The sequence below is a fragment of the Doryrhamphus excisus genome, linkage group LG16 (genome assembly GCF_037039965.1).
Source record: "Doryrhamphus excisus strain RoL-2023G ecotype Guam linkage group LG16, RoL_Dexc_Guam_v1.1, whole genome shotgun sequence".
Lineage (NCBI taxonomy): Eukaryota > Metazoa > Chordata > Actinopteri > Syngnathiformes > Syngnathidae > Doryrhamphus > Doryrhamphus excisus.
In genome coordinates, this window is record NC_136372.1 from 3,126,594 (window position 1) to 3,137,450 (window position 10,857).

General features: G+C 38.5%; 1 protein-coding gene across 1 annotated transcript in view; it reads left to right on the forward strand.

Annotated features, from left to right (window-relative positions):
- The window catches only part of c1ql1l2 (complement component 1, q subcomponent-like 1-like 2), a 24,528-nt gene extending 14,597 nt beyond the window's left edge, over positions 1-9,931 (forward strand). The window contains exon 2 of the mRNA XM_058049066.2: positions 8,534-9,931. Coding sequence (XP_057905049.2) covers positions 8,534-8,713 — 180 coding nt within the window. The 3' untranslated portion in view covers positions 8,714-9,931. The remainder of the gene's footprint in view (positions 1-8,533) is intronic.
- Positions 9,932-10,857: the final 926 nt, after the last annotated feature.

The following is a 10,857-nucleotide window of genomic DNA, read 5'->3' on the forward strand; positions in this document are numbered from 1 at the left end:
TGCCAAAGATTATGTGATCGGCGCCACAGCGAGCCACTACATGCCAGTCACATAATCTTTGGCGCGAACTGGCACCAACTGGCACAACTTGGCTGCTGCCATGACATTCCAGTGGATTCCAATAGGTGGATTGTTTGTGACATTTGGTTCCACTTGGTGGATACTTCAAAGATTTTAATAATTTTGAAGTTTTCTTGCCGCTGTTACGGGCCACCACGAGCCAGTTGGGAGGCGGTTTGAGCCAACGCATGCCACTCGGCACCTTGTATTGGCACCAACTGGCACAACTTGGCTGGCGCCATTACATTCCAAACTCAATTTTTACCGCCGTTACGGGCCACCACGAGCCAGTTGAGAGGCAGTTTGAGCCACTGCACGCCACTAAACACCTTGCTTTGGCACCAACTGGAGCAAACTGGCACCAACTGGCGCAACTTGGCTGGTGCCATGACATTCCAGTGGATTCCAAAAGGTGGATTGTTTGTGACATTTGGTTCCACTTGGTGGATACTTATTTTAAACATTTTGAAGTTTTCTTACCGCCGTGACGGGCCACCCCGAGCCAGTCGGGAGGCAGTTTGAGCCACTGCACACCACTCGGCACCTTGCATTAGCGCCAACTGGCGCAACTTGGCTGGCGCCATTACATTCCAATGGATTCCAATAGGTGGATTGTTTGTGACATTTGGTTCCACTTGGTGGTCACTTCAAAGATTTTTAAAATTTTGAAGTTTTCTTGCCGCCAAACTCAATTTTTGCCGCCTTTACGAGCCAGTCGGGGGGGCAGTTTGAGCCACTGCACGCCACTAGGCACCTTATTGGCACCAACTGGCGCAACTTGGCTGGTGCCATGACATTCCAGTGGATTCCAATAGGCGGATTGTTTGTGACATTTGGTTCCACTTGGTGGTCACTTCAAAGATTTTAAATATTTTGAAGTTTTCTTGCCGCCAAACTCAATTTTTGCTGCCTTTACGAGCCAGTTTGAGCCACTGCACGCCACTCGGCACCTATTTGGCGCTAACTGGCACCAACTGGCGGAACTTGGCTGGTGCCATTACATTCCAGTGCATTCCAAGAGGTGGATTTTTTGTGACATTTGGTTCCACTTGGTGGTCACTTCAAAGATTTTAAATATTTTTTTAAGTTTTATTGTTGCCAAATTAAAATTTTGACACCGTTATGGGCCACCATGAGCCAGTCAGGAGGCAGTTTGAGCCACTGCACGCCACTCGGCACCTTGCATTAGCGCCAACTGGCACCACCTGGTGCAACTTGGCTTGCGCCATTACATTCCAGTGGATTCCAATTGGTTCCACTTGATGGACACTTCAAAGATTTTAAACATTTTGAAGTTTTCTTGCCGCCAAACTCAACTTTTGCCGCCGTTACGGGCCGCCACGAGCCAGTTGGAGGAGCGAAGTGGCACTGGAGCGAAGTGGCACCAACTGGAGCAACTTGGCTGGTGCCATTACATTCCAGTGGATTCCAATTGGTTCCACTTGATGGACACTTCAAAGATTTTAAACATTTTGAAGTTTTCTTGCCGCCAAACTCAACTTTTGCCGCCACGAGCCAGTTGGAGGCAGTTTGAGCCACAGCACAAAACTAGGCGCCAACTGGAGCGAAGTGGCACCAACTGGAGCAACTTGGCTGGTGCCATTACATTCCAGTGGATTCCAATAGGCGCATTGTTTGTGACATTTGGTTCCAATTGGTGGACACTTCAAAGATTTTAATAATTTTGAAGTTTTCTTGCCGCCGTGACGGGCCACCACGAGCCAGTCGGGAGGCAGTTTGAGCCACTGCACGCCACTAGGCACCTTATCGGCGACACAGCAAATTGCACTGGCGCAAACTGGCTAATAATGAGTAAAAAATGACCGTATGTATTTTCATTTTGTACAATAACATTATATACGTAGTACACTTTGGAGACACCCTGTCATGTAACAGCGTCTCCTACTGTCGCTGATATGAAAAATAAGCACGCAAAATCTGAAATTTGCACTGCACTCCCACATGATAAATAAAAAGCTTTTCTTTTTATTCATAAAGAGCAAATGAAGACAATAATTGAAGCTAGAGATTAGCAGACGCCACCCATGCGTGTGTCTGATCACCTGCAAAGCAAATGTTTTCATAAAGTCTCATTAAAATCCCAACTGACAAATCCCCCCCCCCTCCTAATAAGACGCTGTTGACTTTGCATGCTCGGGGCGCGTGGCGGCTTATTAATACGAGCCGGACGCCGACGTCGCCGGATCACGACGCCGGGCTTTGTTTGCGCACCGATATGAGCTGTGCTGGATTTAATCAGGAGGATAAACAGGAAAAGGAAAGTATATATGTGTATGATATATATATATATATATATTAATATATATAGATGGGTGCTGCATTCCATATTCTTACCCAGGTTGACTTGTGTTGTTTCCAACTTGGACATGACTTCCAAAGGCTTTGGCTTACTGTGTTTTACTTCTTTTTAAAGATAATTTATATTCATTTTTAAAAGGTGGCAATGACAGAATAATTGCCAATATGCTGTTATCCTAACATTTTATATATATATTGCAATATTGCAACATGATGTTAATACTATGATATAAAAAATGCCTGATGGTAATGTGATTTTAATCAATTTTAGTCAGTTTTTGTTGATTTTAGGGGTGAGAATTGCAGAATAATTGGCATTATAGTGTTATTCCAATATATGGGAAAAATGTCAATAACATGGCAGCATGATATTAATATAATAATGAAAAAAGGCCAGACTGTAACGGGACATTAGTCAATAACTGACTTTTACTTCATTTTAAGGGTAGCAATGACGCAATAATGGGCATTATCATAATAATTTGCCAAGAATAACTGTGTTTTAGTTCATTTTAGAGATATGAAAATTATATACTTTTTATATATTTATTATTTATATAAAAATATTCAGTTTTTATATTAATACCCTATACATATACACACACACACACACTATATATACATATATATTTTTTTAAACATAAAAATATCCAGTTTTTATATTAACATTTATATTAACCCTATAGATATACATATATATATTTCAAATAAATTATATATTTTCCAGTTTTTAAATTAACATATATATATGGTGTTAATATAAAAACTATATATAAATAAACTATAATAATAAACTATAATAACAAATAATTTATTTAATATATTTTCCAGTTTTTATATTAACACTATATATATATATATATTTCAATATAAAATAAATTATATATTTTTCAGTTTTATATAACACCATGGTGTTAATATAAAAATGGTAAAATAATTTATTTTATATATTTTCCAGTTTTTATATTAACACTATATATATGGTGTTAATATAAAAACTATATATAAAAAACTATAATAAACTATAATAAAGAATTTATTTTATATATTTTCCAGTTTTTATATTAACACTATATATATATTTCAATATAAAATAAATTATATATTTTTCAGTTTTATACAACACCATGGTGTTAATATAAAAATGGTAAAATAATTTATTTTATATATTTTCCAGTTTTTATATTAACACTATATATATATATATTTTAATATAAAATAAATATAATAATAATATAATAATAAAATAATATATTTATAAAAACTGGAAAAGGCCTGATCATAATGTGATTCCAGTCAATAAGTGAGTTTAAAATTTTGCGGATGGAAGTCAGTGAGTAACTTGCAATACGATACTTGACAATATTTTGCGGTGATATTGCGATATGGTCATAATTGATATAGGCCAGATTTGGTCGATAACTTTGCTCTGTAATATGTCAAAAGCAACGGATGTGCTGCACTATAATATTCAAACTAAAAATGACACCGAAATTTAATATTTTGCATTCTATTTTTAGCCATTATCTGTCCTTTATCCTCACTAGGGTTGTTGGTATGCTGGAGACTATCCCAGCTGTCTTCGGGCGAGAGGCGGGACTTACACCCTGGACTGGTGGCCAGCCAATCACAGGGCACATATAGACAAACAACCATTCACACTCACATTCATACCTATGGACAATTTGGATTCTTAGTTAGTTAAAGTTAGCCTTCATGCTAACTTTATAAATGAGACAAATAATATCATTTTCCAGAAAGATCCCAAAGTTATTGTATAAAAAGCCTATTCCCGTGTTGAGGAAAATATGTTTCCAGAGGAGACAAATGTGCCACCGTCCAGATGACAGTGAAGAAGCTTTTATCATTTGTGCAATGCACCATTCCTCTCGCCGCTTTTTTTTTCGCCGCTGCCTCGCAAACCGATATGGCACCTGAACACGTAAATGCTTTTTAGCCAAGTGCTGCTGGATATTTTATTTTTTCGTTAGATTTCGTGACCCGCTTGGTTTGAGCTCGAGAGAAAGAGAGAGAGAGAGAGAGAGAGAGAGAGAGAGAGAGAGGGAGGTGAAAGCGCCGGAAACCTTCCAGTGCTTCTTCGAAAAAAAACAAGCTTTTATGTTTTCTTTTTAAGAGACCGGAAAAGTCAGGAAAAAGGTGCAGATTTAAAGAATGTGGAAAATAAAGCGGAATTCTCAGGTCACTCCGACGTGAAGAGCATGATTTAGTGACAGTCCGCTTTGCAGGAAACACATGCTCACGTTTGTCAATATGGCCGCCTCACAGAGACCGACTAATTATCAGACGGCCCCGTCGCCCCGGCTGACATCAGCTGGAACGGCTGTGATTTAAAGCGGCGAGCCCAGGCGAGTCCGAGGCGTTGCGGCGGCGGTCCGAGGAGAGATGATAATGAGCGGCGTGAAAACACTTCGGATGCAAGAAAAGCATTGATTTTGATTCGACCTCGCCCGCCCCCCCCCGACTAAGTGACTAATGGGCTGATCCCACCGGCGCCGACTTCCATCCAGGGATGTACGGCGGCTGCTTTTGTTCCCTCACTAGAGAAAATAATGATCCTTTGCTTCAATTGGATCTCCTTTAACTTGCTTGATGCGCTTCTCCTTGTTAGGAAGTGACTAATAAGAGCCGAGACGAGACTCCCAGCATCACGGCTAACCCAAACGCTAAACAACACCACTGCGTGAATAACTACTACTACTACACAATACAATCAGAAAAATACTTCTAATATCATTTCTAAGTATATGCTGTCTTGAATGGGAGTAGAAATTGGCTTCCAAATGGTATATTCAAGGTATATTATATTATTTGGTATTATTTGTTATTATTAATTTAATATTATAAGTTAAATATGGTATTACAAAATAAAGTATTATATTAGATATTCAGTTATTCTTGGGCTGTATTTGTTTTATTTTATGATGTAGATTTTATGTTGATTTCTTCCAGTATTTATGTATATTATTATTATCATTATTATTATCATTATTATTATCATCATTATCATTATTATTATTATTATTATTATATCTTCATCTACCTGTATTATATGATATCTATGTATATATTATTTAATTTTATATATATTATTTTATTAGCCAAATTATTTTTTGTGTAAAGTATTGCTATAGTGAGACCTAAGTTTATTTTTCTTTGACATTATTATTATTATTATTATTATTATTATTATATCTTAATCTACCTGTTTTATATGATATATATGTATATATTATTTTATTTTTTAAATATTATTTTATTAGCCAAATTATTTTTTGTGTAAAGTATTGCTATAGTGAGACCTAAGTTTATTTTTCTTTGACATTATTATTATTATTATTATCATCATTATTATTATCATTATTATTATCATTATTATTATTATTATTATATTATCATTATTATATTATTATATCTTAATCTACCTGTTTTTGCTACATTATTTTTTCTGTCAAATATTGTTATAATGAGACCTAAGTTCATTTTTATTTGACATACTTATTATATTATATGTTGTATATATTATATAATTATTATCTTATTCTACTTTTTTTGGTATGATATATATTATTTTAGTAGCTAAATTTATTTTTGCGTCAAGTATTGTTATAGTGAGAACTATATTTATTTTTCTTTTACATACTTTTTATTATTATTATTAATAATAACAATAATAATAATAATAATAATAATATTATATCTTTATATGCCTGTTTTTGTATGATATATATTTTATTAGCTAAATTAATTTTTGTGTCAAGTATTACTATAGCAAGACGTAATTTTATTTTTCTTTGACATACTTTTTATTATTAATATTTATTTTTATTATTTGATTTGATTTATTCTCATTTTTAAAGACATAAAATGCCAGATTTAAAAATGTGTGTGATTAATTTGCATTCAATAATTAACTACATTTCATTGATTATTCCGTCAAAGTAATGCGATGATTATTTTACGATGTGAATTTAATGTTTTGTCCACTAGGTGGCAGTGAAAGAGCCGTGAAATGATATTCCTGCTTTCTGTATTGTATCTATGCTGTAGATGCCCTACACTGCCCCCTATTGTCTGGGAAAATATGTGCTAACCATGCGGATATGACGCATCGACTATATGATTCCGTGCGGCTCGTACATGCATCAAGCATAATTCTTGTATATGTTATTTTTGAACATGGACAGTGATAAAATCATAAGCAGCCTCGTGTGCTCATTATTGATCTTCCCCCTTGCAACACCTCAGTAGAACATCATCACAGGACTACCTGTACCTGGATACATGAAGTCCGATGCTTTTTAGATTGAAGCCTTTCCGCAGATGTGTTTGCGTAATGAGGGAGGGGTGGGAACTCGGGAGACCGACACCCTTCTAATGACATTTTTTTCTTGTAGCTACAATGAACTGGAACAAATCCGGAAAACACCAAGGGACCGTCTTATTGGATTTAATCTTGTGCAGGATGAGAGGGAAGTGTTGCGTACATGCAGGTCTCCTACAAACAATTCTAACTAAGCATGTCTAATGATGCACAAACCCGTGGATGATTATTGTCCCACGCCACGCTGGGATCAAAAATAGACGACAATCCGATTAGACTTGATTGGCATCCATGATAACACAAATACTAACACCGGAATCACATATGGAACAAAAACAATGACTCTTTTAAGTTTCATTCATTTTCTACTGCTTATCCTCACAATGGTCGTGGGGGGGGGGGGGGTGCTGGAGCCTATCCTAGCTGTCTTCAGGCTGGACTGGTGGCCAGCCAATCACAGGGCACATATAGACAAACAACCATTCACACTCACATTCATACCTATGGACAATTTGGAGTCGCTAATTAACCTAGCATGTTTTTGGAATGTGGGAGGAAACCGGAGTACCCGGAGAAAACCCACGCATGCACGGGGAGAACATGCAAACTCCACACAGAGATGGACAAGGGTGGGGAAAGACAAAATAAGAAGCCAAAAAGTTACCACTTCCACAAAAAACAGGAGGAGAACTCATTCATTTATTCATTTTCTACCGCTTATCCTCACAAGGGTCGCAGGGGATGCTGGAGCCTATCCCAGCTGTCTTCACACCCTGGACTGGTGACCAGCCAATCACAGGGCACATATAGACAAACAACCATTCACACTCACATTCATACCTATGGACAATTTGGAGTCGCTAATTAACCTAGCATGTTTTTGGAAAAATGTGGGAGAAAACCGGAGTACCCGGAGAAAACCCACGCATGCACGGGGAGAACATGCAAACTCCACCCACAAACGGCCGAGGGTGGAATCGAACTTGGGTCTCCAGGCTGTGAGGCCTGAGCGCTAACCACTCGACCACCATGCAGCCAATATAGTTATTCATTCATTCATTTTCTACCACTTATCCTCACAATGTTCGTGGGGGGTGCTGGAGCCTATCCCAGCTGTCTTCGGGTTGGACGAGTGGCCAGCCAATCACAGAGCACATATAGACAAACAACCATTCACACTCACATTCATACCTATGGACAATTTGGAGTCGCTAATTAACCTAGCATGTTTTTTGGAAAAATGTGGGAGGAAACCGGAGTACCCGGACAAAAAACCCACGCATACACGGGAAGAACAGAGATGGAATTGAACTCGGGTCTCCAAGCTGTGAGGCCTAATTTTATTTTTCTTTGACATACTTATTATTATTATTATTATTATATCTTAATGTACTTTTTGTATGATGCATATTTTGTATGATATATATTTTTAGCTAAATTATTTCTTGTGTCAAGTTTTGTTATGGTTTTCTCCGGGTACTCCGGTTTCCTCCCACATTCCAAAAACATGCTAGGTTAATTAGCGACTCCAAATTGTCCATAGGTATGAATGTGAGTGTGAATGGTTGTTTGTCTATATGTGCCCTGTGATTGGCTGGCCACCAGTCCCAGGGTGTACCCCAGCCTCTCTGCCTGAAGACAGCTGGGATAGGCTCCAGCACCCTCTGCAACGCTTGTGAGGATAAGCGGTAGAAAATGAATGAATTAAACAAACCAATGAATAGGTGCAGATTCTGGAAGAAAATCTGAATGAATGAATGAATGAATGCTAGGAAAGCCCTATTATGTCATTTCCTCTGCTCGTCCTCTCAGGTTCGGGCCAGCGCCATCGCCCAGGACGCGGACCAGAACTACGACTACGCCTCCAACAGCGTCATCCTCCACTTGGACGCTGGGGACGAGGTCTACATCAAGCTGGACGGCGGCAAAGCGCACGGCGGCAACAACAACAAATACAGCACCTTCTCGGGTTTCATCCTCTACGCGGACTGAGGAACGCGCGTGCGTGACGTCAAACGGTCACTGACTGAAACGAAACGAGCCGTGGGGTGGAGAGGATGTGTGTTCAACGGTCTTCTAAGTCCCCCCCCCCAAAAAAAAATCCCTCACATTTTCTTCTTATCTCCATCATCATCATCAACATCATGGAGACCTCCGGGCGCTGCGGCCGAGGCCTGGACACACTGGCACTTTGGAGGGTGGCACGGGGATTTTTTTGAGGTGGGGGGGGGGCGGCTGCGCCAATGTGTCGGAAGCTCTCGTCCAATTGTGGACTGTCACACCTTCTTTCCACAGTGTGGACTAAAAAACGTTGTGTTGTTGCGTGAAATTTTACCTTACTTTTACCTTGTCTTTTTTTAATTTAGTAGAAATGCATACTATTCCGCACAAATTTCTCGAAAAAAAAAAAAAATCCTTGTTCCCCGTTGTGAACATACCCTCCGAGATGTTATTTGTGATGCAGACGAGCTGATTGGACAACAGCATTCAGCAACGCCCCTCCCTCCCAACCATCAATACCCTTCCAGTAGCTGTCCATCACGCCACATCCTGCTGGGGTTCAAAGTATCTCCTCCATGTCGTACTTCTATATCGATCTTCAGCACAAGCAAACGGTAGCAAAGAGCAAACCGAAGGAGAAAAAAAAAAACGACAACGACGACCGCGGCGTCTCTTCAGCATCACTGATTGTCCTCCATTCATTCATTAGCTGCACAATCGTGTTAATATTTACTCAACATGGCAGCCCGACCGCTCGCCTTAGGATGATTGGGCGGACTGCACACACGTGTGTGTGTGTGTGTGTGTATGTGTGTGTGTGAACAGTGTGCACACACCTCCCGACCACCCCGCCCCCCCCACCCCAAAGGAGTGTGTGCATGCTAGCATGTGGTGTGCCATAGCTACATGGTCCCCCCCCCCCCTCCAGAGTGGATATTTTATTTAGCTCCGTGTGGGGCCTGCAGAGCCGTTATAGATATGATGAGCTTGTATAAACCAATTCCGACAAGTTTGTCTAGCCTATCTTTTGGAATTGTTGAATCCATTTAAATAATAAATGGGAATTTTTTTTTTTTTTTTTTTTCGAGTGGGTGGTCTCTCCGGAATACTTGTATCCCAAATAGGCCAATTAGGATAAAATGATCTGTGGAGAATCTGGGATGGGAGTGCAAACAATGCCACTTGAAATAAAGCTGTTTAAAATAGCAATGGTCTGTTTGTATGAAATGAACAGAACATGAGGCTCAGAGCTAAAATCCTCCCCTCGTTCAAATCCACCGATTATTAAGATATAAGATATATATATAAGACATAAGAGCACATCAACATGTGAAATGAACAGAACATGAGGCTCAGAGCTAAAATCCTCCACTCGTTAAAATCCACCAATTATTAATATATATATATATATATATATATATATATTAAGATATAAGAGCACATCAACGTGTGAAATGAACAGAACATGAGGCTCAGAGCTAAAATCCTCGACTCGTTCAAATCCACCAATTATTAATATATATACATATATATATATTAAGACATAAGAGCATGTCATCGTGCGAAATGAACAGAACATGAGGCTCAGAGCTAAAATCTTCCAGTCGTTCAAATCCACCGATTATTAAGATATAAGATATATACATATACGTATAAGACATAAGAGCACATCAACATGTGAAATGAACAGAACATGAGGCTCAGAGCTAAAATCCTCCCCTCGTTCAAATCCACCGATTATTAAGATATAAGATATATATATATATATATAAGACATAAGAGCACATCAATGTGTGAAATGAACAGAACATGAGGCTCAGAGCTAAAATCTTCCACTCGTTCAAATCCACTGATTATTAAGATATAAGATATATATATATAAGACATAAGAGCACATCAACATGTGAAATGAACAGAACATGAGGCTCAGAGCTAAAATCTTCCACTCGTTCAAATCCACTGATTATTAAGATATAAGATATATATATATATATACGTATAAGACATAAGAGCACATCAACATGTGAAATGAACAGAACATGAGGCTCAGAGCTAAAATCCTCCACTCGTTCAAATCCACCAATTATTAATATATATATATATATATATATATATTAAGATATAAGAGCACATCA